The sequence below is a fragment of the Mesocricetus auratus genome, unplaced genomic scaffold (assembly GCF_017639785.1).
Source record: "Mesocricetus auratus isolate SY011 unplaced genomic scaffold, BCM_Maur_2.0 Super-Scaffold_100676, whole genome shotgun sequence".
NCBI classification, from domain to species: Eukaryota; Metazoa; Chordata; class Mammalia; order Rodentia; family Cricetidae; genus Mesocricetus; species Mesocricetus auratus.
The window spans coordinates 186,937,993-186,965,984 of NW_024429266.1; the positions used below are offsets into that span (position 1 = coordinate 186,937,993).

The 27,992-nt window shown below is 43.1% G+C and overlaps 1 protein-coding gene and 1 long non-coding RNA gene across 3 annotated transcripts; one reads left to right on the forward strand and one right to left on the reverse strand.

Moving 5' to 3' along the window:
• The first annotated feature begins 35 nt into the window (after window positions 1–35).
• Window positions 36–27,970, forward strand: LOC121136912. Its single transcript, XR_005874101.1, has 3 exons — window positions 36–202; window positions 23,527–23,583; window positions 27,004–27,970. It is a non-coding gene; the product is annotated as an uncharacterized LOC121136912 (long non-coding RNA).
• LOC121136911 (killer cell lectin-like receptor subfamily B member 1A) lies at window positions 18,576–27,220 on the reverse strand. Of its 2 annotated transcripts, XM_040738425.1 has the most exons (6): window positions 27,116–27,220; window positions 25,145–25,243; window positions 24,060–24,134; window positions 23,162–23,316; window positions 22,712–22,827; window positions 18,576–19,453 (listed from the first exon to the last, which is right to left on the reverse strand). In XM_040738425.1, exons 1-6 carry the CDS (start codon window positions 27,198–27,200, stop codon window positions 19,306–19,308), a joined length of 678 nt encoding a protein of 225 aa, XP_040594359.1. In that variant the 5' UTR covers window positions 27,201–27,220; the 3' UTR covers window positions 18,576–19,305. The 2 variants fall into 2 exon arrangements, with proteins under 2 accessions (XP_040594359.1, XP_040594360.1); XM_040738426.1 differs by lacking the exon at window positions 25,145–25,243 and having other exon boundaries at window positions 27,116–27,215.
• Window positions 27,971–27,992: the final 22 nt, after the last annotated feature.

Sequence of the window (27,992 nt, forward strand, 5' to 3'; positions counted from 1 at the left end):
CACTGCTCATTCTCTCCCTGTGCCTTCTTCATTGTGGTTGGCCCAGGGATTATAAGGAAGTGCATGAGTATTTAAGAAACTTTAAATTCTGGGGGTGAAAAGTGGAATGTTAACCTAAAAAAATTATTTGTGTGGATGTCTTGGCTGCGTGTCTGGATGCCTCAGAGACTAGAAAAGGACGTCACATTCCCTGGAGCTGCAGGTACAGAACCGTATGAGTGCCATATGAGTGCTGGGAAGAGCTCGTAACCACTGAGCCAGCACTCCAGGTCAGCCTATGGTTTCTTTAGATGACAATAGGTGAAAGTCAAGGTGATTTATGCTGTTATGACTAATGCAGTACCATTGTTTTTATTAGATGACAGATTAATGAGGACAAGGAAGAAGGCAGAGGAAAAAAAGAGAAAGAAACAAAGACAGAATGAAGGGGTTGGGGGTGGGTGGGAAGGAAAAAGCCAATGCCATGTGGTGGCTCACACCTATTATCTTAGCACTTGAAAGGCTAAAGCAGGAGGATTGCCATGAGCTTGAGGTCAGCCTGGACTGCCTGGTGAATTCTAGGCCAGCCTGTCTCAAAAAACAAAGGATAACAAGAAAAGGTAAGGACATACCTATCTGGATCTCTAGTTCATACTGATTCTGATCTAATACTTCAGTTCTGTTCTGGCCTTCTGACTTGACATGTTTACAAGTTCATTTTCCATTAAAATGCAACGTGGCTCTCATTATCAACAGTGCCTCTATTGACTCAGGCACGTTAATTATTTGTGATTTGATAAATCTTCAAACTCCCCCAAGACATCTCTCCATCTGCAAGTCTTCCTCCCCCAGCTGTGCTCCTGCATCTCTTCATCTGTACCGCCCCCTGCCCCCTTGACTGTGCTCCTGCCTGGCACCCCTCCCCTGCCTCAGCACCCTGCCTGCTTCCATGAGGACTCCCCAGATCCTCTCTATATAGATGGATTCTGATGCCTCCCAAACTGGAGGAGAAAGACAGGAAACAAAACAGGGATGAAAAGGGAACATGCAGAAGGAAGAAAGAGAAGGAATTTGCTTTTAGTTGTCATTTTATCTAGGTGCTTGAAGGGTCATTTTTAAAAAAAAAATTAAATTCTGCTTCTTTGATCTGTCCTTGTAAATTATTGTCTTTTAAGATTCATTGTCTAGCAATGCTAGTTAGACAATCACACAATACCGACCACCTACATCAGTAAGGTAGAGTGATTTTCTTGCATTGTAAAGCTGTTCAAAGTTTGGAGAAAGAGAAAACAGATGAGGTCTGACCTATGAGGCCCTGTAGAGATGGCTACCACCTCTGTCTGTAAGGAGAGGTACCTTATTAAGGTGCCATTTAGGGAATGGGTTTCAATTCTATATCTTCCCTCTTGACTTCACTAACAGGTCCTTCCGTTAGGAGGGCACCTTTTGTCCTCACCACCTGGCACTCCTACCTACTGCCTGGATGGTAGCATCTGCCACAGACCCCGGGAAGTCTCCCTCTGCCTCCCACTATGGCCCACTGCTGGGTCTTTGTCTTCCTCTTCCAGAAAGCCATGCTTCTGTGGGTATCTCATTTCCATAGATCTTAAAACTATGAGTGACCAGATTTTTATCCTTCATGCAAGTTAGTCTGAGTTATCCTGCATGAGCTAGATTGCCTGGTCCATGAATTCCAGCCAGAAGACATGGACTCTGGGGGGCCCAGAGACAAAGGACATGGGGATTGCAGTTTTCTCTGGTTCTACTTGTCTACCCAAGTCCTGAATAGTCTCTCCATATCTCACTGCCATGTTGCATAGGAGTATTTGAATGTATTTTGAGTTTTCCGGGCATGTAGTGATCTACCTGCATCTTTTTTTTAAAAGATTTATTTATTTACTATGTATACAGTGTTCTGCCTGCATATTAGCAGACTGTACATTAGATGCTTGTGAGCCACCATGTGGTTGCTGGGAATTGAACTCAGGACCTCTGGAAGACTAGTCAGTGCTTTTAACCTCTGAGCCTTCTTTCCAGCCCCAATCTATCTGTATCTTAAACAGCAACGGTTTCTGTTACGTATTTTCCATTTCTGTTTGGGGAATTACATTTCCAGATTATAACTTCTTAAGAAGGGACTGACTCAGATGACTGCCTGAATGTCCCTTTCCCATGGACCCCTTAGTTCACCGTATTGAAACCTTCTGTACTGGCATGGAGAAGGTCTTCTTGAAAAATCCAAATAAGAAGCTGGAGTTTTAGAACTGTCCCAAAAGGGGTGGGTGCGCATTGCAAATTAAGATTTGTTAGTATTTATTACTTGAAAAGAAGATAGGATGTTATAGTATGAAATTCATAAAGAAACATTTGCTGCTCATTTTAGGTGTAAAATTGAGTGTCATTGGGCAAATTGAAACCTCTTGAAAAATCAATGGTTTTTGTCTGTCAAATGAAAAAAGCAACAATATCCACAACATGCGTTTTAAATAAAGATCAAATGGATCGTTTAAAGACACAATATTTAGAATGTATTTGGCCTGCTGCAATAATTCAATAAATACCAAGATTGATGAATTTGTAGAGATTTTGTGCCCAAGCCGAGCTGGGACATGGTGGCCTTTTTGCTGTGGTAGAGTGTGGCCACTGCACAATGTTCTGTCTCTGTGATTCCATACATGTTTATACAGCCTAGTCTATGGGTAGCTTAACTGATATTTCTAGCCAAAGAAAATGTCAGTTTGCTTAGAAAAGCAGGTGGTGGCTCACTGGCTGCCAGGCAGTGGTGTGCATTGTTCCAGGAAGAAGGAGGACCATAAATATTTTTGCTGTGTCCTGGACTCTGCCTAATTGATCTGTCACTGTGCAAATGATTACAACAATGTTTGGTTAATCCAATCCAACCCAAGCACAGAAACATTGCTATCATGCTTCCCCCTTCTTCCGGGAGTCAAAAGCTTGGGAGGGCTGGGATGTGGAGACTGAAAAAACAATACAAAACAAAAATCCTCCAACAACCCCCTTCCAACAAAGTCTAAGTGTCACTCAGATCTTCCAAAGGCCAGCAGTTTTTTTTTTTTGTATAAATAAGGAAGTTCTCATTTGGGATTAGAGAATATCAGAGTCCACATGGCGCTAATGTCTTTGCTAAGCCTTTTATGGTCTGAACTGTATCCGGCTTCCTGTGTTCACTGACCTGTGATACCCTTAAGTATTAGAAGCACAGGCAGACTCTACAGATGTCATCATTCCATATCAAAGGGAAAAAATGGAGTTTTTAATTTTCAGGTAAAATGATTGTTTTGTGAGTTAGCCCTGACCAAAACTAATATAAGTAAAAATGTATAATTGTAATTTTGAAGAAATTATGCAATCACACAAACTACTGCCTCACAGAATAAGACGTTTGTGGGGTCCAGATACATGTGGCTCTTTTTGCTTCCCTAGAGTTCAACCCCATTACAGAAGTAAGATTATGAACAAATCCTCTATACATCTGACAGACTCATCTTTCTCTTATATCTGTGCCCACTTTTTCCTGAACTCCTTTTTTTTAAATTATGGTGTGAATACTTGACATGAAGTCTTCCATCTTAGCAAGTTTTGAGTGCAGAATTCAATATTATTAATTAGCACAGTGTTGCATAGCAGATTTCTAGAATTTACCATCTCATATAACCAGAATTTTATACCCATCAATAGTAGCTCCCCACCCCTAACCCTTCACCTCCATTCCACTTTCTTTTCTATGAGATACACTAGTTTGTATGCCTCTTCTAAAGGGAATCAGATGACGCTTGTCCTTAAGAGTAAGTAGAATCTGGGGCTAGAGAGATGGTTCAGTGGCTAAGAGCACTAGTTGCCCCTCCAGAGGACCAGAGTTCAATTCCCACCACCCACGTAACAGTTCACAGCTGTCTGACTCCAGTTCCAGGAGATTCTGACACACTTTTCTGTCAAGCATGATGTGAACAGACACAGTGAGTTCCAGGACAGCAAGGTTACACAGAGAGGCCCTCCTTCAAAAAAACAAAATGAAGCAACAACAATGATAATGATAAGCATAAACAAATTTTGTTAAGAAGATTAAGTGGAATCCCAGTTACACGCCTCTGACACACAGTATGCTGGGATGTTTGCTTTAGTACTTAAATGACTACCAGCAGATTCTGAACCGGGCAGGGCCAATCAGGAAGTGCTGAACCTTCGAGGTCGGTGGACTCTATGGAAGTCCCACTTCAGAACAAACTGAAGGTGGCCTCGTGAAGGTCACGAAGAGTGGGCTCTGCCTTTCAGGGGCTCCATTCACATGGCTTTAGAGTAACACAAAATTTCCATTTCTTTCTTTTTCCAATCACTGTTTCTCAATCACAAACTCAACAACTTCCGAAACAAGAGCAAATATTTAAAAATGTGTTCCCTAGTTCAGACCCAGTGGATGCCTTCAAATACTTCTTCAAGCACAAAGGTCTTTGTTATCAGAGGTTTTGCTCATACTAAGCTCTGTGTATAAAATCCTTGAATCCCTCATTTCCTAGTGTTGTGCCCAAATTCTGAAACCCCCAAATCACCAAGAGACCCATTTCGATGCAAAAGCCAAGTCTTTTATTGTAGTTGTCTAACAAGCTAACCCCATTAGCTCAGGCCTTTCATCCATTCATCGTGCTGAATGGCTGGAGAAAGACCCAGGGGAACCAAGAGGCAGGGGATATTTTGAGTGGCATGAGAGGAGTGTCTAGGGGTATGCAGCAATCTCAGAATTGCATCCAGGCTTAGGCAGCCTGTCCTGTGTTGATTGGTCAGCTGGTTGTTATGGCCCATAGGCCCTTCCAGGGCGGTTGCTATGCTCTGAACATCATTATTGTGCACTTGTACATAAAGCACACCCAGAGCCGTAAAGCACAGCCCTGCTGGCTAACTTCTGATTGGTTCCTTGCCACGATGAGGGCATCTGACCAACATGTCTTTTCTGCAGTCTGTCAGGGCTGCTAAAGCAGAGGGCTGGTCCCATCACTAGGAAGCCTGTACCTTTGGGCCAAGACGTACAGCAATATGGTTGAACAAAATGCCCAAGTCTACTTAATAGCAGAAAGAAAAGCCTGTCTTTTCCTGCTTTCTGTTTCTAAGCACAGGACAATTGTTCAGTATGTGTTTTTACACCAATGACTGTTTATATTAATATTATGGAGACACAGAGCAGATGTGAAGTATTCAATTACTATTTATGAACAATGTTTATTTTTCAAGTAACCATTTTTGCTTCTTCAGTAAGAATAGCTTGTAAGTTAATTTTAATTTTATTTTTATGTGTATTGATGTTTTGCATGTAAGTATATATGTCTGTGTACCAAATGCTTGCAGTGCCCATGGAGGCCATAAGAGGGCATCAGATCTCCCGGGATTAGAGTTACAGATTCCATTAGTCAGTGTTCTCTAAATTACAAAATGTATAGAATGACTCTTTAATTATATAAAGGGGATTTATTGGAATAACTTAGAGGCTGCAGTCCAGCTAATCCAGGAATGGCTGGTTGTAAGTGGAAAGTCCAAGAATCCAATAGTTGCTGAGTCCACAAACCTGCATGACTCAGCTGGTTCTTAGTGTATGCTGGAGTCAGAAACAGACTAATGCCAGTGAAGGGATGGATGTGCTAGCAAGGTTAGGGCAGGCAAGCAGGCAAAGAGCAAAAGCTTCCTATGTTATGTCCTTATATAGACTTGCAGCAGAAGGTGTGGTCCGGATTAAGCATGTGTCTTCCTGCCTCAAGATCCAGATGAAACGTGTGTCTTCCCTCCTCAAAGGTCTGGACTAGAAGTAGATTCACCTATTTCAAACCAAACCAAAAAAAATCTCTCACAGGTGTGCCCTCCATTTCTGGATTGTAGTTCATTCCAGGTGTAGTCAAGTTAACAACCAAAATTATTATCCATCACACAGATATACAGTTGTGGGCTGATATATGGATGCTGACAATCGAACTCAGGTCCTTTGGAAGAAAGGTCAGGAGTCTGGAATTGATCCTTTGTTGATTGTGGTGCTGAATGAATATGGTGGCATGTTGGTGAGCCAATTATTAAGAATTTTACTTTATTCACATTATGCATAAAATAAAAACACCCTCTAAAATATTATATAGCAAAGTCAACTAGGCAGCTGAATGGATTGGTCTGAAGTCTTGAGAAGAGACGAAACCTAACAGATATGGATTTTTCCAGCATGGTGGCACACACCTGAAATCCCAGTACTGAGGAGGTAGGGGAAGAAGGATTAGGAGTTCGAGGTCATTTCCGGCTACAAAGGGTGGGGCTTCATGGCACCTCCTCTATCCATGATGGATGTTCGAGGGCCTAATCTTGTGCAAGCATCCTTGGCTGCTAATTGCTCATGATCAGTACAGCCCCGGCATAACCAGACGGCTGTGTTTATAGCAGTCCTCCCCATCTCCAGTTCCTACATCTTGGTTTTTCTCTTCTGTGATGTCCTATTGTGGTTGAGCACACAACTGTCACTTACTCTCAATACTTGGGCCACATAACAAGCTTTCACATGAGACATTGCCTGTTGCAAAAAGGAGATTCTCTCCCTGAGGCTGAAAGCTACACTAGTCTATGGGTATAGTAGAAGCAGTTTGACAACATATCCATTTACCATTTTGGCAAGGTTTTAAAATCTCATGGCTGTGTAGGGGCCTCAAATCTGTGGAGAGCAGTTAGTTACCCTCTCAACACTCATGCCATTATCACACCAGTGGACATATCTTGCCTGGTAGGTCAGAATGGTATCATGTTGGATCTCTGGCTGGGTTGAGATCTGATGAGTCTGCTTTTGTAGCAAACACCTGCTACACAATGTATGGTTGCCAGAAGGAAAGGAGCGTGTAGCTTTGTTCCAGGTAGATTTTTTTGTAGCCTGTGACCAAGGTGTATGACATCTTCAGCAATAGGGTCTTATAATCTAACGCTGGGGCCAACCAGGAGTAAGGGCACTAGCTTGTTTATTTGAGGATCCCCTGAGGCCTTTCTGGCCATCAATCCACAGGGTGGTATTTTTCACATGGCATTGGGATTTTAATTTTAAAACCCATGACTCTAGGAACAGCTTTATCTATCCATGCAGGATACCTCCATTCCAAGTTCTTTTTTAAAGTATATTTTTCATTAGCTCATAAAACAGTAGGTTTCTATGTGACTTTTTCACAAAAGGATTCCCTTCTAGGATTTTAGATGTTATTCTTTGGAAGTGAAGAAATGATCTGCAGGTATATTAAGGTTCTTATTCCTTATCTCACCACACACTACTATCTACTACTGTAACCTACCGAGTGCTTGGCCCTGCTTAAGAAACGCTCCCAGTGTTTAACCTTTGTTACAAAAGGCTTTATCTAGTCTTTACACAGATCCTTTGTAGGTCCCCTCAAGTAATACTAATTTCATTTTATTCAATAACAGAATATATTTAAAAACTAAATAGATTTAAAAACATAGTTAAAGTATCAAGGAGGCTGTGCGATCACAGATTCACATTTAATCTGGAAACATGACCTTCGATCTGAATTCAAGTCAGTGTGTGGGACTGATTTGAATATCTTCTCCCACTTGTCCAGGCTAAGAGGGAAAGGTCATCCTTTGTACAAATAGAGGTATGGTCAGCTTTATTTTTGTTGCTGTTGCTTGCTCACTTGGAAAATGACTTTCCACTAGAAAGATTACTAAATAACTTCATGAAAATTTACCCTTTATGAAAACAACTTCTAGTATTCAGCAGGAAATAGAACTCATCCCCCCAAAAAAACTTAACAAAGTTTCAGAAATTATAGATCTCTTTATCCTAAAAGGGAGTTACTGCATAAACTTGTGAGAGAGAAAAACTCCACCACACTCTGTGTTTAAGGCACATCCCTATGGTAAACAGGTGGGACTAGATATGACAGTGTCTAGTATCAATACTAGATTGATCAATACTATTGATCAATATTAGATCAATACTATTAATACAGTTTTATCACTAAACACAGAGAAGCGACGTTTCTGCAATCATCACCCAAGCACATCCCTTCACGACTCGAACATGGGAGTTTACTTTTCCTAGATCGACACCAGGAAAACAAAAGCCACCATCACCACCCTTTGAAGGAAAGGACCTCATCACTACTGTCTCCAGCAGCACAGCAACCATGGAGTATTTAAAATACACATTACCCTTTTTCTAGCAGTATGTTTATAGTAAAGGATACTGATAGCATTGCATATGTGAATACATGCGATGGAGTCAGCTCTTCCTTGGAGAGACCATCATTGTGTTGGGTGTTCTTATTATTGATGAATACATTAGACACCTAAGACACCCTGTGACTTAGTGAGGGTCAGTCAGCTTGGGTGGCCGAGTTAGGACCTCAGTCCAGAGAATCTTCTATTGTATGTACTGTATGTATAGGATACATAAAAAGAGGAGACTTTTTAGAAACAGGAGGTAGCAGCTGCCACAGCTTCTTCCTTGTCCCTACAGAAGCATAAAGAGTCATAAGAAATGGCTTGGTGCTGACGTTGGAGATCAATAGTGTTCACTCAGATACTGAAAGGTGAGACTTCAGTGATTGAAACAGTTGCTGGAAACATCGAATGCTGTAACAGCTTAAGTAACTGGGATAGGGGTCCGTGTTGGAGTGAATGTCACAAAGCTACCCGCCCAACAGGGCGGGGTCAAGGTAGAGATAAAAGGAAGTGAAAGAAAAAGGGGCTTCCCTTTTTCTGCTGGAAGCCAGCCACGCTTCTGACTCCTGGTCAGTGCGACTCTCTCTCTCTGGTAAATAAATATAGTTTTCCCTATATAGTATGGAGTATCGTTATAGGTCCGTTTAGACCAGAAAATCCCCCTTCTTTATTTATGTGCATGAAAAGTAATCTATGGCTCTGAAACATCACTAGGGCCATCAGCCTCATGAACAGGACTTGGAGCTGAAGGGGCAATGGAGATAAACTTGTTTTGATTATTGGCTGCATTAATAAGTACTATCTGATGCTGAACAACACCCTCCTCCCGAAGTGTTAGATTGAAACATCCCTTACTTTCTGGCCATCTGTTATAGCGAGAGGACTCACACGGTTCTACCGTGTAATTTTCTCATAGTGTCCAATAGAGTCACAGTCGGGTGACTGCTCTGGCTCGGGGGGGGGGGGGGGGAGGGGCGGCGCTTTCCTGACTTACATAGCGGTGAAGAAGGGCACCTATCGCTCCGAGCTTCATCTGGGACTGCTGGCCAGAGCACAGTCCTTGCGGCTTCACTTCTCTTGTTGGGATCCTAAAACAAGCGTCCCAGGAGAAACAGGCAGTGCCCCCTTTGAGTTCTGGGGCAGCATCACCCGGCATCTTCCCCACCCCCATTCATTGAATCCTAATCCCGTTCAAGAGCTGGAGCGTGGACTCTTCCCTGTGGAAAATGCCAAAGAATTTGGGACCCAGTTTTTAGCACTGAAATTGAAATGAGGGGAAAACAGTTACACATATCCAGAATGCCAGAAATTCTGTAATGAATTTGACTTGGACTCTTCAACCAACGGATGCCAGTGAAGGAGGGAAGGATGGATGGCTCTTTATTGAGAGACTGAAGGGTCAACAACTAACTGTAAACTGGGAATGGACTCTGGTGTTGGGGGAGTTCCAAAACATATTAGTGATAGTTTAGTAAAACTTGGAAAATTCACATACATTGTATTGTAGAATATGGGGTTGGTCTTTTTGTGTCTTAGTTTTTCCCTTTGCACAGCTTTCAAATCATTCGGAAAAAAGGAATCCAGAGGGATGTAAATGACATTTGGAAAAACTGTTATGATTATTAGGTCTGTATGGGGAGGATACCAGTGAGCACAAAACATTCTTCATCGTTTGGGTAAACGTGAAAACGCCTTTCAAGTGCTTCGCTTTCAACGTTGCAGCTGTCTATTATGGACACAAGGTGGCGATAGACTCACTTTTGAGTTTTTGTGAAACCATTCTGTAACCCAAACTGCACCTAGAAGTAAATACTTTCTATGTAAAATCCTCGCTTGCCCTGAGAGAGTTCACAATGAGTAATTAACACGTAAATCAGCTGGAAGTCTAAGAAGCAACAATTGGACTGGAGAGAGATCTGGGCTCAAGTCCTGGCGCTCCTGCTGATTACTTTTGTGACTTTACTGAGACCATGTGGCTTTCAGGGGCAAAAGGGGGAGACAGGTTTTGAAGATTAGGGCTTTTCTTCTGGCTGGAAGAGCCTCCATTTCCCGTTTGGTTACACATACACACAATGATAAAGAAGATTGAAATTTTCGATGTATCTGCAATTATAGATGCTATTGTGGGTTGTGAGAACTGAGTTGCCACGGGGCAGGAGTGTAAAGGTGCCCTGTGCTGGTGCACGGTGGGTGACTGTAGATAAAGATAAAGCACTTAAAAGGGGGAAAAAGCTAAAAGAACAATTGAATGTTTACATTGTAAAGAAATGATAAATGTTTGAGGGTAGCTGCATGTACCCTGTTTCAAACATTATACAATGTACATATGCATCTCAACACAGCATCCCATAAATATGCACAATTGTATAACTTTTTAAAGATTGTGTGTGTGTGTGTGTGTGTGTGTGTGTGTGTGTGTGTGTGTGTGCAGTGCCTACAGAGGCCAAGAGAGGGCATTAGATTCCCTGGAACTGGAGTCATGGGAAACTATGAGCCACCCCACATGAATGCTGAGATCCTTTGGAAAAGCAGCAAGTTTTGGTAACCACTCAGCCATCTCCCCAGCCCTGATTTTATGTTTTATATATTGGCTCAAAATTTCAATGAAAAGATCAAATGTGTGGATTTCTGTGATTTTTTTCCTCTCCTCTCCTCCCCTTCCCCCTCTCTCCCCTCCCCTTCCCTCTCCTCTCCTTCAGGGAAGGCAGCTGTCTGGGGCCAATTATTTCTCTGGCTTCTGAGTCTCCTGCCCTGAACAGCAGTGATGGGTCCTACCAGGGAGGCAGTGTAAAGTAACAGATTCCCAATGAAGAGACCGCAGTGACAGGGCAGATTTTTGAACTGGCAAGACTGAAATGTTACATGTGTCTTATTGGAAAAGAAAATAGACTAGCCCTTTAAGGAACTATGCCACGATTGCCTTATTCAGGGCTCCTTCCAAGGAGTCTACAACCTTACAGCACACTTTCAGAGTTGCAGCTGTCAATTCAGCTTTCAGAAATGTAGAAAACACCCGGACCTTCTTCTTTCGTCCTTTCAGAACCTGCAATTGTTTTGTCTAAGTGGATGCTGTCAAATCACCTCCTATGTCTGTTTATACCCACAGACGTGGGCTTGCTTCTCTTGGCTTGACCAGAGCTCTCTGAGCAGCGAACAGCTCTCAACTGATCAGAGTGCTAGGAATAAGACTGAATGTCTAGTCAGTGACTGCATGCAGGGCTGCCCTCCATGCATGGCAAGGGCACTTACGAACTCCCAGCAGCTGTGGGTACAGCTAGGACAGATGATTTCCGCCCCTTACTGAGGAGCTAGTGGCGGTGGCCAGATGCCCAGGGAGAGACGGTCAGTCTTTTTTGAGCTTTCTCATGCTTCAGTGGATCCCTGCTTATTGTAAGGTGACTTCATCTCCTTCCCTAAAGACAAGGCAGCAGGTAGGGTGGGATCTTGACTTGATTTACATAAAAGAATATGATGAGCTTGAGTTCTGAGTTGACATCTATTCAGTGACCCCATAAACAGCCCACCTGAGAACTGAGGACCTACGAGTGTGTCAGCCACATGGTCTCTGAGCTCATGTCCCATGGGTGGTGGAACTCAGCCTAAAGCAGCCAGGTCTCAGACAAGCAATCAAGATTCCACAGATGCGTGATTAGGCTGAGACTTGACGAGGACAGACACCCAGTTAATCTCATCTTACACGCAAAGCCACTGGATGCTGAAATGATGGTTCATGCAGCAAAACTCAACAGTCACGGGCATCAGAGGACAGCTGCATTTGTACTTACTTATGCAGTTACAGCTTTGTGGTTCAGATTAGACAGTTTTGTTACATTTGAAATGATTATGGGTCATTTGCTACTGATTTATTTTTATTATTCATTTGGGCTATTTTTGTCTATGTGTTTAACTGGCAACTGTGGATCCTAATTTAGGAAAACATATAACTAGTTCTAAAGTAGCCTAGTTATGTGCTAGCCAGGTGACGAGTAGTGTGAAGAAAATGCATACATACATGGTATATCCCTTTTACTACTGTTCTATGCTGTAATAAAACAGCGTGATTGTCTTAGTTAGGGCTACCACTGCTGTGATGAAACACCAGGACCGAAGTAACTTGGGGAGGAGAGGGTTTATTAGACTTATGCATGCACATCTCAGTTCATCATCAACGAAAGTCGGGACAGAATCTCAAACACTGCAGGAGCTGATGCAGAGGCCATGGAGGGGTGCTGCTCACTGACTTTCTCCCCATGACCGGCTCTATCTGCTTTTGTATAGAAGCCAGGACCACCAGCCCAGGGATGACACCACTCACGATAGGCTGGGTCCTCCCCCATCAATGACTAATTAAGAAAATGCCCTATAGGCTTGCCTACCTCCCATCTTATAAAAACATTTTTTCAGTTGAGTTTCCTCTCAGATGATGTTAGCATGTATCAAGTCGACATAAAAATGTCCTGCACAATTGACCTCTTGCCAGCCTGACACACAAACACATCACCCTTAAGCCACAGTTTTTCCTTTCTTGTTCATCCCAAAGATATCTGTTAAAAATAGAAATAACTCCAAGTCCCACAATCTTTACAAACTCAAACACATTAGAAGTTGAGTTTCTTTAAAATAGCCAATATCATGCTGGAGAAATGCCCCAGTAATTGAAGGTTAGGCTCACAACCAGAAATATAAAAAAGCCAACCTCTTTTAAAATACAAAGTCTTTTAAAACTCAAAGTCTATCAATTGTGGGCTCCTATGAAATCAAAATTAAGTTAAATATTTTCTTACTTCAAGGGGGAAGAACCAGGGCAAAGTCACAATCAGACAAAAGCAAAACCAAACTTCCAACAGTGTAAATAACACGTTGCTGAATGTCTGGGTGTCACTCACAATCTTCTGGACTCCTCCAAGGAGCTTGGATCACTTCTCTGGCTCTGTCCTCTGAAGCTCACAAATCTTTTCTCCGAGGTTCATGCCAGCTCCATTCCATTCCTGCAGGTGTCCTTGGCAATCATCCCTAGGTACTGGCATCTCCAAAATGCTGGGGTCCTCTGCTGCAGCTGGGCTGCACTTTCACCATCAGCCTCTATGAGGCTCTCTTCATGGGGCCAAGGTTCAACTTCTCTGCATGACCCCTCCCTTCATTCCTGGTCCATCCATGGCCACTGAGGCTGCACCTTTACCAATGACCTCTCCTGGCCTCACTGAGTGCCAAGCCTCAGCTGCAGCTACTCTCCATGACCCCATTGTGCCTTCAAAACCAGTACCACCTGGGTGACTCTTACACTACCAAGTTCAGCTACCAGCTCAGGGTATAACGTTGGCCGCTTCTAGAACACATCTTCCCAGGAAATTTCACCTCGATGATGCTGGTCTCGTCTTAGTCACTGCTAATTTCTCAGCTCCATCTGAGCAACATCGAGTATCCCAGCAAAGTGAAGGTTTCACTTTAGTTGTTCTGGTATCGTGTTAATCACAGCTGATTCTTCAGCCCCAGCTAAACAGAACCACAGGACCTTAACTCAAAATAACAATTGACCCAGTTAGAGCCTTTAAACTTCCCTCTGAGACCTCACAAGCCAGGCCTCTATCTTTTGCATTGCCCTCAATATTCTATTCTTCCACACTCCTACAGAACAGATCATAAGCAGTGGACACTCAATGGATTTCCTTGCACAAAGTTCCAAAGTCCTCCCACAATCCTCTCCAAAACAACACGGTCAGTTCTGTCACAAAAATACACTTCAATCCTGGAACCAATTTGTCTTAGTTTGGGTTACTATTGCTGTGGTGAAACACCATGACCAAAGCAAGTTGGGGAGGAGAGGGTTCATTTGGCTTAGGCTTCCACATCACAGTTCATCATCCAGTCTTTGTCAAGTCGACACAAAACTATCCAGTACAGAGACCAAGGCAACTTACAGAAAGAAGGTCTTGTTTGGTTTACAGATCCAGTGGGTTAGGAGTCCTTCACTCACGGAGAGGAAAGCATGGCAGCAGCAGGCAGGCATGTTGGAGCTGGAAGCTCACATCTCGAACTGCAAGCATCAAGTAGAGACAGCAAACTGGGGATGGTGCATGGCTTTTGAACACCAAAGGTCACCCCCAGAGGCATTCTTCCTCCAAAGCTGCATCTCCTAAACCTACCCAAACCATGACACAAACTGGAGACCGAGTATTCAAACACCCGAATTTCATCTTACTTCTGTTTTATTGTACTGTGTATAGTGCAGCTCTTTGTGGACTGTGCTGGTTTGAATGAGGTAAGAATGTTCCCCATAGGCTCAGGTATTTGATAGGTATTGTTTAAATTTGGTTTTATCACGGAATATCTTATTTTCTTCATCTATGCTTATTGAAAGTTTTTCTGCGTAAAGTAGTCTGGGCTGGCATCCATGGTCCCTTAGTGTCTGCATAACCTCTGACTAGGACTTCCTGGCTTTCATTGTTTTCATTGAGAATTCAGGTGGAATTCTGATAGGTCTGCCTTTATATGTTACCTGGCCTTTCTCCTTTGCAGCTCTTAATATTCTTTATTCTGCATGTTTATTGTTTTGATTATTATATAGTGGGGGATTTTTTTGGTGCAGTCTATTTGGTGTTCTGTAAGCCTCTTGTATTTTCATAGGTATGTCTTTCTTTAGGTTGGGGAAGTTTTCTTCTATGATTTTGTTGAATATATTTTCTGTGCCTTTGAGTTGTACTTCTTCTATCCCTATTATTCTTAAGTTTGGTATTTTCATGGTGTCCCAGATTTCCTGCATGTTTTGTGTTAAGGATTTGTTGAATTTAAAATTTTCTTTGACCAATGAATCTATTTCCTCCAAGTTATCTTCAATGCCTGAAATTCTCTCTTCCACCTCTTGTATTCTGTTGTTTATGCTTGCATTTGTGGTTCCTGATCATTTACCCAGTTTTTCTATTTCCAGAATTCCCTCAGTTTCTGTTTTCTTTATTGCCTCTATTTCAGATTTGGTGTCTTGAATCATTTCCCTCACTTGTTTTTTTTTCTTCAGAGACAGAGTTTCTCTGTATTGTTTTGGAGGCTGTTGTGGAACTCACTCTGTAGACCAGGCTGGCCTGGAACTCACAGGGTTCAGCCTGCCTCTACCTCCTGAGTACTGGGATTAAAGGCGTGTGCTACCAATGCCTGGCCTAATTTTCTTCACTTGTTTGATTGCTTGTTCTTGATTTTCTTTAAGGGATTTGTTGGTCTCTTCCAATCTTTTGTTTGTCTTTTCCTCCATTTCCTCTTTAAGGGCCTCAGTCATCCTTATAAATTATTTAAGCAGTTTTCTTCTTCATCTGAGTTGGGATGTTCAGGTCTTGCTGTTGTAGCACCACTAATTTCTAGAGGCGCCGTATTGCTCTTTATGTTGTTGAGTGTGCTCTTACCTTGTTGTCTGTGCATCTCTTCCTCTATTGGTATATGTGGAGCTTGTGCTTCAGGGGGTCTCTCTTTCTCCACTTGGTATAGCTGGGGGCTGTGGCTCCATTGACCACTCCTTCAGAAACAAGTAGAGCAGAGCTTCTGGTGAACGCTCCTCCTGGTGGAAGTGGGCCCAATGCTCAGGTGGTCACTCCTTGAGGTGCAGGGAGGGCTACAGTTCTGGTGGATGCTCCTCCTGTTGGAGGTGTAGATGGGGCTGAGACTATGTAGTAGCAGGGTGTCTCCTACCAAGAAATGGCAGTGGATGCTGGCTGGGACATAGGTGCTCTTTCCCAGAGGAACTTTTTGCAATAGTTTCTGGAAGCTGCTGCTGGAAAGTGCTGCTGTTGCTTCACCTGGTGATCACTCCTCACTCCTGGGGCTGAGGCTGGGGCCTCCCTCAGACTCTGCCCCTGCTTCCGAGGCTCGAGGCTTATTTGAGGCTGCTCTGGGCCTGAAGCTCTGGCCTTCCTCTGACGCTGCTTCTGGGCTAGGATTCGGGCCACTATGACTCAGGTGTTTAATACATGATCACCAGTTTCTAAAAATTATTCAGAGTTTCCAGTAGATGAGGAAGAAATTTCAGGATACATAAGAGAAAAGATGAGATATTGTTACTGTTTATATTCTAGGTACTCTGCATACTTCAGCACTATTAAGACAAAGGGATTTTATGAATTAACTATCAATCTAAATCATCCTGTAATATTCCTTGTAGTCCCAAATGACAAATTAAAACAAGTCAGTAACAAATCCTAGTGTGGATTTTTTCCTGTGTTTCTCATGAAAACCATTGCTGATGAATAGAAATATCAAAAACTAATCATGCAAACAAAACGAGTCAAATGCAGAGGAACGACAGTCAGCTGGTGTAATTAGTGATAGTTGCTGGTTGAATGTCTTTGCCCAGAAATGTTTAGTTGCCTGTTGGATAGTTTTATGTCAGGTTGACACAAGCTAAAGTCCTTTGAGTGGAGGGAACCTCAGTTAAGAAAATGCTTCCATAAGATCAGGCTGTGGGCAATCCGTAGGGAATTTTCTTAATTAATGATCAATGAAGCAGGGCTGAAACCATTGTGGGTGGTGCTATTCCTGAGTTGATGGAACTGGGTTTAAAAGAAATCAGGCTGAGTGAGCCAGTAGGCAGCACCCCCCACAGCCTCTACATCAGCTCCTGCCTCTAGGCTCCTGCCCTGTTTGAGTCCCTGCCCTCATTTCCTTCCATGATGAACATTGACATGGAAGTATATGCCAGATAAAACCCTTTCCTCCCCAACGTACTTGTTGATCATGGTGTTTTGTTACAATAATAGATACTCCAATTAAGACAGTTGTCATGGGCTATCTGCTTTCCAATGTAATATTCTGGGAATTTAGGATGAATTTCAAAGGACACATGCACAGCACGCTCTGATTTCATCTCCCCAGGTATATGGGAAAGGGGCCTGAGGTGGTGTTGGAGTAGTGGACAGCAGTGTAGTCAAACTTGGGGTTCAGCTCAATAAAATGCTGACAAATAATTCCATACTCTGCCTTAGTCTTTGAAAAGTAGTCCTTTGAGGAAAAATCATTGTTGCTACCCAGTTTATGTACAAGGCAACACCCATTATCAATAACCATATATGTAAATGAAATAAGTTGCCAATAGTCAGGCCAGGGTAGAGAGTTTCCAGGTTTTTGATGCCTCATTAAAGGAGTAGCAAAGTGGCTGGGAAACTTTACCTAAAACAAGGCTATAGCTAGGATTGGAATACAGATTAAAATACACTGTAGAGAGAGCATCCAGACACAGGAGTGAGTGCTCTAGGGCCCTGATTGTTGCCTGAACTTCCTGTTAGGGAGTACTAAAGGAGAGGGCTTTGGGTTACTAGGAGATTTGGATGGTTCTCTTTTTTGACTGACAGCCCTTCCTGTAACATGTCTGTTGTGGAATATTTCTTTAACTATGCAAAGAAGTGTTGCATCTGTTTAACTATGTAAAGATGTGTTGCTGTTTTACCTTGCCTGCCTAAGATGCCCGATTGGTATAATAAAAAGCTGAATGGCCAATGTCAAGGGGGGAGGTATAGGTAGGACTTCTTGGCAGGGAGGGTAAGTAGGAAGAATAATATAGGTTTGGGAGTGGGGGGTGGTTGAAGAAAGAAAAGAGACACCAGAGAGATGCCAGAGCCCAGGCAACGAGACACAGAGGAAGCAGGAAAGTAGGACATACAGAATGAAAGAAAGGTAAAAAGCTCCAATGCAAAATGTATATGAATAGAAACAGGTTAAATTAAGTTAAAATAGCTCATGGGACAAGCACTAGCTAAAGCCAAGCATTCATAATTAATAATAAGTCTCTGTGTCTTTATTAAGGAGCTGGCTGGTGGCCCAAAGAAAATTCCAGCTGCACACATCTGTTGTGAATAATATGCATGTTCAACTGTGCTAGGCATAAGATGTAAAAAGGAGATTCTCTTTACTGGTTCACTCTGGGATACATTTGCCTTATTGAGCATGCACCATACCAGTATAGACCAGACTGATTCATTTCCATAGTTCTCAGATGCAGTAATAATATGTTTGACTAGAACTGCCAATGTCTGATGGTCCTTAGGGGACTGAAAACCTTCCTCCGCTGTATAATGTGGGTTTGCAGTGCAGCTCTATGGATTGGTGGTCTTGGGTGCTAACAGATTGCTAGGCACATTGCTTAGAGAGGAGTGTGTGTGTATGTGCATAGTGTGTACAGGAAAGGAGCCAACGGTGCTAAATGCATTACGAGAAGAGAGGTAGGTGCATAACTCAAATGAAGGAGGTTCCCGGGTTACAGAATTGTTCCCCATGCTTGCCAGCCTCAGTAGTTCACTCCAACTAATTCCAAGAGCAGTGTCTGTGTTGTTGTTTCTGACCAACTTTCTATCTCCCCCAGTGTGGTAGCTACTTTTCTGTAGTTGTGACAAAACACCATGAACAAGGTGAGCTATAATAGAAGGAAGTCTTTATTGTGGCTTTTGGCTCCAGAGGATTGGAGTCCATAATGGCAGGAAGAAGGCAGAATGCATGGGGCTGGATCAGAAAGCCAAGAGCTCACACCTTGATCTGAAAGCGTGAAGCAGAGCAAAGGACACATAGGCGAGGTGTTTACTCTCACAGGGCACCTCCAGTGACACGCTTCTTCCAGCAGGGTTGTTCTCCTAAACCTTCCCAAACCCTCCTCATGCTGCTACTGACAACTGGGGGCCAAGTGATAAAATGCCCAAGGCTATGGAGGACATTATCTTTTAATTCAGCACATCCAGGCTGGACTTGAACTCATGAAATCCTGGCTCAACCTTCCCAGTGCTGCAAACAGAGATGGATCCACCAGTCCCTGAATCATGAGCATTTTAATAATGATTTTGCAAATTGTTTTCTGTGCTGTTTGCAGATGACACAGACAGTGAGAGTCACAGACTCCAGGATAGAATCCAGTGCTCCTCAGCTGCCTGGGCTTCTTTCCACAGAACACTTCTCTCAAATGTCATATCAGCATCTCTGTCCCCTCACAGAATAAAGAAACTGGACACGGGCATCTGTGGGAGTCACAGAGGCTGTAGAGTCCATGCTTTGTGCTACTAACTGTGCACTGAGGGGAGGGGTGGTCAACGGCCCAGACAGGTCGAGGGCAGAGATCTGGTGTGGACAGTAAAGTGATGAAGATGGGATTCACAGTCAGGAGTCAGGACACAGGGTCTCAGGGATGAGTGTTGGTTCCTTTTGGCAGATCCACATGTTGTCTGAAGCACAGTCTTCAGAAACCACTCTGTCCTTTGAGATGGAGGTACAGCTGTCTTTTTTAGCTTCACCAGTGATTTGTAGTCTGAGAGGAAGAGAACAGCCACTCTTAGTGTTTAGGAATTCCTCATAATTAACTCATCTGTCCTTGTTCTCTTTGGAATTCAAAGGAAACAGTAGGCTGCACAGTTGTTAAGTATAGGAAATACAAACATAGTGATATAGACATTGAAGGTAGAGCTGATTCTAAAACCTACAGTTTCTTCACTGGCAGAGAATCCTTCCAGCAAGATCTTCATAATGAGGCAGAAGATGGAGATGGTGTGAAGGGACAATGACCTCCTCACATCATGTGACCTCCTCAATCCCAGTACTAACACATCGTGTGAAGAACTTTTTTTTTAGTTTCAGTTTTCTTTAATATATAGGGTTGGGGCTGGAGAGATAGTTCAGTGGTTAAGAGCACTGGCTGCTCTGCTCTTGCAAAGGACCTGAGTTCAGTTCCCAGCACACACATGGAGGCTCACAGTGTCTGTAACTCCAGTACCAAGGGATCTGATACCCTCTTCTGGTTTCCATGGACACCAGGCATTCCTGTGGTATACATGCAGACAAACACTTTTATATGTGAACCAAAAATGAATAGTTCTCTCAAAACAGTATAATAGCAGAAAAATCACAAAGTTATATATATATACATATATATATATATATACAGACACATATGTATGTGGTTTAACTAGCTAACACTTGGGGAACTATTTTGTTGTTGTTGTTTTTTCAAGACAGGATTTCTCTGTGGCTTTGGAGGCTGTCTTGGAACTAGCTCTTGTCGACCAGGCTGGTCTCGAACTCACAGAGATCCGCCTGCCTCTGCCTCCCAAGTGCTGAGATTAAAGGTGTGAGCCACCAGCGCCCGGCTTTGAGGAACTATTATATACACAGATGTATGACAAGAGTTACACACAGTAGTTGCTCAATGAATGTATTGAATACACAGTGTGTGTTGAATATGCAAAGGACAGAGTGTTTTCTGAGGACTGTGCTTCAGACAACATGTGGATCTGCCAAAAGGAACCAACACTCGTCCCTGAGACCATGTGTCTCCTGACTGTGACTCCCATCTTCATTACTTAACCATCTACAAGGGGTCTAGATCACAGAATTGGATGCAGAGAGGGAAGGATGCTCAGTTCCTGTGATACGGAGTCACAATTCCTTTCATTCTCCTCCCTTAGGTTGGTAAGTACTTGAGGGACACATGGGTTTCAAACATGCGTGTAAGGGAGCGATGAGTTCTAAGCACACTAGTGAGTCCTAAAAAGACAGTGGCATGTGACAGTGTGCAGGCCTTCATGGAGGGTGTCCTCTCTTTGTTTAGTTCTTAGTGAGCCCTTGGGCTTGGGAGGTGAATGTGATGCCATCCTACTGGTCAGCATACCAGCCCAGCCATGATTTTCCTCTTTTATTTCTTCCATCCTCGGGATCTTCCTTCAGCTTTTCAGATAATTTCCTTAGGGCTGATCTGTTTAAGTCAATGACTTCCTTTCACAATTCCTTTAAGGCTTCCCAGGCCTTTGCATAGAGGATACATGAAAAGTTCTCTAACATTCCTTATTAATTCCAAAAACAATCCTGTGGGGAAACTGTACTCTCTCCTTTCCCTTCCCTGAAGCCAGACTTCCTTGACTGACACTCTCTACTGAGCACAGCAGCCACCAGGCTTACCAATGGATTTTGTCTAATCACAGTGTCATTTATCCTCAGAGTAAAAGGACAGATGAGCCCAGATTAATCCATATGCCTCACATATATTTCTGTACCCCAGTCTTTTTATGCTTAACAATTCTATACTTAATAAACTGCCAGTGCATTTTAAGTAAATGTTTCAGCATTTTAAATTTCAATGTCATGTGTTCTGAATAATGAGAAGTACTTTTTCTTGTAAGATTTGCTTAAATTTATTCAAGGAAGATTAGTAAAAACAATTCTCAATATCATTCCTAAAAAAACTCATAAGAAGAATCATGGTATACAAATTGACTGAGGGCCATGGTAGCGCACGCTTTTAATCCCAGCACTTGGGAGGCAGAAGAGGTGGATCTCTGTGAGTTTGAGCCAGCCTGATCTACAGAGTGAGTTTCAGAACAGCAAGGGCTACACAGAGAAGCCATATCTCGAAAAACAACTACAAAAAGAAATTAGACTGAATTCTACATACTTTGCTTATGAAAAGAATAAATATCCTGTTCTTGTTATACCAAAAATCATGAATTCTGCTACAATATATAACTGAATTCTGAAATGTCATCTCTCTCATTTCACAATTACCACGACAATCTCACACAACAAGACAACGACAACACACCAGAGAGCTAATGGCATTCTTTGTGACTTACACACTTATAGTTTTGGGATCCAGTAACCCAAGAGGTCATGTGAAGGATAGCTGTGACACTGTTGAAAAGAGACTGGATCATGGGTGCTCCATCAAGGAATTAACCCATTGCTAAGTTCCCAGCCAAATAAAATGAGGCCTCCTGAAAAGATGTGGATCATGGGGGGCTTTGAAGGGCAGGTCTGTGCTCCCCATCCCACGCCAGGGGTTGCCATCTCCTCTGCTTCCTGCCCGCTATGAGGTGAGCAGCTTTGCTGTGCCTTTATACAACCACACTTCTGCATTGCCCCAGGGCTACAACAATGGAGCAGGCTGGGGATGGACTTGAGGCCCCTTGAACTGTGAGCCAGAATGATTCTCAAAGGCTGATAATGCCTGTTGTCAACACAGCTCCTCAAACGATTGTAATTTCACAACTCCAGTTACAGTACATTGCAACCTGTCACAATGTGGTCATATCTTCAGCTGACAAAGCTCCCTGCTGACCCTGCTTTTCCTGTCACACTCATTCCACCCCCAATGCTTGTGAGCTGAGAAACTGGCCTCAGGACACACTAGGGCTCATTTTCTCCACAGCATAAAAAGTACCACTTAAGAAATTCTTTGGAAAATATTCAAAGTGTAAGAGGAAAAAAAGAAAACATCTGTGTGTCAAATAGGCATTTTGACTCTTTCCACTTAAGTTAGTCTAGTCCCCAGCCTTAGGAGTCCATTGTATACATACATAAATACATAAATACATACATACATAAATACATACATACATACATGCATGCATGCACACATGTGACCTTAAAAAAGCCTCGTATCATTTCATACATGGAATTGTCAGCCCCCTTTGGAATCCTATATTCCGATGGTTCTGAACCTCTCTAATCTTGGGTATCAGTGTTAGAGCCCTGAGATGACCTGCATGAATATTAAGTTAGCTCCTCCAGTACTCACACATCAGAACTTAAAGTTGAGCCGTTTATCCACCTCCAGTTCTTGTCTGGCCATGTGTGATTCAGTCCAATCCAAAATGCACTGCCTTTTACATTTGCTGAGTCCTTTACGAATCTCTACAACAAAGCAGAGGAGAGGACAGCCTGAGCCTGTGTGCTGAGACTCACATTCCACCAGCTCCTGAAACCTGGGTCACGTGTCACCTGTATCCACCCGAGTCCCCAGCAGAGTTCATTCTTCCTCCTTTGAGGGACCTGTGCCCCAACCTATGATCCCAGGACACGCCCCTCACATGCACAGCTACTGGCTCCCATGTCCCATCTGTCTCACAGACTATGAGCTTCCACAATGTAAATCTCCACTTGCTTTTCATGGAAGAGCTGTGAAGTCTAGAGATGTTGGTGTAGCTTCAAGAGCACGCTAACATTTCTGTTTTATCAAAAAACTTACCAGTTCCTCTTGGTCTTGAATGAGCAGTAAAGTGGCTCCTTTCATAGCACAGTCAGCTAGACCTTCCTTCCAAATGTTGCTTTCTTGAGAAAAATGTATGCATTTATCTCTGTGTGGAAGCCAGCCTTTTGTGCAGCTTAACTTAGCTGGGCTCTCTGAAGTGAGAAAGAGACATGGTGTATTTTTCTCCCTGTTCTTGCTGTGTGTAGCCAGTTATATACACAGTTGCTTTATTAACACACACTTATAGTGAGAGATCTAACTACACACCTGCGGTGCTGACCCTGCCCAAATGGGTGTTATGTGAGGGTGTGGGATCTGGTCTAGGGTGAGTGACAGGTTTCCTCTCTCTTGCTGTTGGTCAGGTCACGGGGAACAGCCTGGGAGGATCCTTGGAGCTGGAACCTGTGGCAGCCTCCTGTGTAAGTATAATCTCCCCGAATAAACTTCAGCTAACTAAGTCTAGTGAATCTTGATTCCCACAAAATACACACTTTCATTAACACATGCAGGGACAAGATTGCTGTTATGACATATTAAAGAAATACAAGGAATTAATTTTTGTTTCTATTAACTAATCTTAGAAAGTTAACTGTTTGACACATTTGTTAAAAACAAATATCATAGTTGAGTGTTTTTTATTGTGCTAGCATGCTGAGGCAGCATGGCCAAGTGGTTAACATTTCAGCCGTCAAGGTCACACAGTGTCAAAGAAGGTCCCAGCATTACCACCTACCAGACATGAGACCCTTAAGAAGTTTTTATGCAGTATTCTAACATAAGACCATGGTACTGTAGTGTCTTCATGGGTAAGTGTTTTAAGCATTGGCTGATGTAAGCCACAGTAAAAAGCAAATGTCAGCTGTTATTCTTGGGAAAGTCAGGCTGCAAAAATTACCTGTTGGATTAGTGATGTTCTCTTGAATGCACTCTCTGCATTTTCCTATTGATGGTTTCTGTATTAAGACTCGCACTAGTAAATAAGAAAACACACAGGGAGGATTAAGTGCTGAAATGAAGGGGGAAATCCAGCTATTTCAACAAACCTGAGCATCTGGACTGGGGATGAAGTATCATCAGCTGGAATGAGGAACCAGTTTGGAAACAGAATGTATAAACAAAGAAGAAACACGCAGAACATGTGGATTCTCACCACTGCGAGCCACATATCATCTAATGGCCTTACAGAAACTCTGAGATCACACACACTCACGCCTGAATTCTCATCTTCAGAATGAGTGTCATCACATCCTCCAAGAAAGACAGCTCACTGCCATTGGGGTTTAATAGCCACTCAATAAATTAAAAACTTGAGCCTTTTAGTTATCTTTGTTGTTGTTTTTGTCACAATTAAGGATCTAAGTTTCTGGATAAACTGTGTTGTTGAGTTTTGCAGTCAGCTAAGACCACACACAGACAACAAATTCTCAACACAAACCAGATTTATTAACATGGATGGAGGGGAGAAGGGCTAACTCTGTATTGGACAAAGACAGCAGCAGGTGTTTCTGCAGGAGTGGATTTTTAAGGAGAAAACAGGAAATCTGTGTTAGGATGAGTTGTTAATCCTGATTGGACAGGTTTGCCAGGATAGCCAAAAAATGAATTTGGATTGTTGGATCTCAGTGCTCAGTCTCAGGAATGTTCCATGGACAAATAAGGGAAGGGACCTTGGAGACTAGCTTAAGAATGTAATCTAACAGTTTAGCCAGGAAGAGGAAAGGTGAAAGGGCAAACCTGCAGGTGCCTTACTTGTCATTCTTGGGCCTGAAAGAGAATCCTTCATGTGTGTTAGCTCCTAGTGACTCTCAGAGAAATCCAGAGGTGTCAAAGAAATGAGAAGCTTCTGCCCTGGACATGGGACACTGCCCTGGAACTACTCATGTCATTGACCTTCCCACAGGCTCATGGAGCCCAAAACATGGTAGGAGGCACTGATGTTTAGAGGAACAATTCTGACCCAAAAGTTCTTCTCTCACTTACCTAAAACACTCATCCCAATCAGGGTCAAGAGAAGAAGGAGGAGCCCAGCACAACTGAGTTTCAGGGCCCACCTATGGGAGCGCGGGCACCGACAGGCATCTGTGAAGTTAAACACTTGTTACTTGTCTAAGTTGGTTGAGCACATCTGGAGTAAACATTAAAAATGGTTTGGGTTCATGGACAATTGAATTCAAGTAGAGGGTGGCCTGTGGATGTGAGCCTTTCTCTGCCAACTTCAAGCAGAATTCCATGAGATGAATTCTCCGTTAGGCTCACGAGTTTGCCTTGATAAAGTAGGAATGAAGAATAATGCTATGCATGTACTGGGCACAAAGGAATATTGGGTGAATCAAGCTTGGAAGATGTAAAGATGTGTTGAAACCACTGAGTGCTGTAAAAACTAACAGCACCTCCTGTTTCAGGGAGGGTGTCAAAGCGTTTCTAACGAGGGCCTTCTTTTATTCAAGAGACAGTTTTGATGCTGACTTTTGTGGTAATTGCGACCTTTGGTACTAATGACATATGGTTCTTTTCCTTAACATGGGGTCTCCTTCACTGCAATGTACAATGATCATCTCCAACTTGGATTAAAGCTATGGCATCCAAAGAGTGGCATCTCATGAGTCCACATGGTATTTTCAATATTTCAATTGTATTAGTGCCTTCTATTGGCTGAGTTCTACAGCCTCCTAATGGATGAACTGGAAATGTGGCTAATATAACACTCTATGTACCCATTTACACACACACACACACACACACACAGAGAGAGAGAGAGAGAGAGAGAGAGAGAGAGAGAGAGAGAGAGAGAGAGAGAGAGAGAGAGAGAGAGAGAGAGAGAGAGAGAGAGAGAGAGAGAGAGAGTCCACATCATGACTGTAGCTTTCACGGTATTCTTAGAGTACTCTTACAACTGTTTTTGTTGTGCTCTGTCCTGTTTCTGAGAAAGGGTGGTCCATTAGTTCAGGCTGACCTCAACTCTCTGTGTGGCTGAACATGACCTTGAGCTTCTGATTCTCCTGCATCTACCTCCCAGATGATGGGATTCTAGGTGTGCCCCACCCACAGCTGGGGAAAACAAAGATTTGCCTGTGTTTATCACAAATAACTGTCTCTGAGAAGTCATCCCTCTAGTTAACAAAATCCCCCACTTCCCCCAGACCCTTGAAGAGATACAATGAAGCTTATTGGGTGGTTCTAAGGCTTTTCTGATTAAAAAAATGTTTGTTAACTTCATAGTTTCTGACAAACATCCTCAAAAAGTTGTGGTTCACATTCTTGACACAATACAGAAAGATTAAATTTTCACAGCCATGGTATTAGATAAGGAAGCTCAGTTACACCACCGACTCTCATACTATTCCATGACCATTTTAGACTCCTTTTCTCTCTCTCTCTCTCTCTCTCTCTCTCTCTCTCTCTCTCTCTCTCTCTCTCTCTCTCTCTCTCTCTCTCTCTCTCTCTCTCTCTCTCTCCCTCTCTCTCTCTCTCTCTCTCTCTCTCTCTCTCTCTCTCTCTCTCTCCCTCTCTCTCTCTCTCTGTCTCTCCATCCATCCACATGTCTGTCACTCATGTTTTAAGTCTCTGGGGGACAGGGTGCTTGCTGATTCCACAAATGCTCAGTGCTAGAATACTGTGGAGCTGAGTCATGGTGTTTGTGTTCTGTAGAGAAGTTTGGACCAAGCAAGATGCTTTATAGCGAGTCTCTCTGCTGGAAGTGTTCCTTTCCCTGTAGATATAAAATATCTTTTCTTCAAGGTCTTGTGACTAAAGCTGAAATAATGGCTGCCCAAGTTTCACACTGAGTAAAAGTGCAATGTATGAGCCTTTTATCTCTAAAGTTGTGGCCATTTACACAGGTCAGCACAGACAGTCAACTGCTCATCTTCAAAGCAGCAACTGAAAACTGTAAGAAGAAATCCTAACTCTGGAAGATATTGTAATGCCTAAAGGAGAAGTGAAGCTACTGACCTGGGGGAGGAGATGGAGGTGCTGCACGCTGAGCCCCTGGAGTCCCGGATGCCTTTAAAATCAAGTAGACCCTCGATGTGTCCATTGCAAATAGGAGACATGACACTGAACCTGTGAGCAGGGACAAACTCCAAGTTCTGTGAGGTGAAATGAGCAAAGGGAGGTCCCCTGTGAACACTCAGCTGTGAGTCCACGCCCACCCACACTGGTAGCTGAAGGTTTCTCCATAGTTACTGACCTTGGTGTCTGTGCGGCTCCCACAGTTTACACACTATTGCCTTTTTTCTTTCTTATTATTCCTCACTCATACAATACATCCCAACTACAGCCTCTCCCTCTCTTCCTCCCAGTTCACCCCCACCTTCCTTCTCCCCCAGACCCACTTTTCTTCCATTTCCCTTCAGAAAAAGAGCAGACCTTCCAGGGATATCAACCAAATACAGGATAACAAGATGCAGTAAGACTAGGTACAGATCCTCATATCAAGCCTTGACAAGGCAACCCAGTAGGAGAAAAAGGGTCCCATGAGAAGGCCAAAGAGTCAGAGTCACCCCCAACTCCCACTGTTAGGAGTCCCACAAACACTCCAAGCTGAACTACCAAGGAAAATATGTAGAGGACCTAGTGTAGACCCACACAGGCTCCATGGCTGCTGCTTGAGCTTGTGTGAGCCCCATGAGCCCTGCTTAGTTGATTCTGTGCTCCGTGTTCTCCTGGTGTCCTCTACCCCTCTGGCTCCCACAATCCTTTCTCCCCACCTCTCCTGCAGTTCCTGGAACTCCACCTAACATTTGGCCATGAGTCTCTGCATCTTCTCCCATCACATGTATTTTCTTAATAAAACAATTTGTATCATGTAGTTTCCTTTTATTAACAA

Bases quoted from the DNA above. Each gene is read 5' to 3' on its own strand.
- LOC121136911 (XM_040738425.1), bottom strand. From the start codon at position 27,200: ATGGACACATCGAGGGTCTACTTGATTTTAAAGGCATCCGGGACTCCA. The intron at 24,135-25,144 runs GTAAGTGAGAGA...CTTATTTACTAG, and splicing joins GATTGGGATGAGTGTTTTAG to TGCGAGTCTTAATACAGAAA. The intron at 22,828-23,161 runs GTAAGTTTTTTG...GCTTTGTTGTAG, and splicing joins TTCAAGACCAAGAGGAACTG to AGATTCGTAAAGGACTCAGC.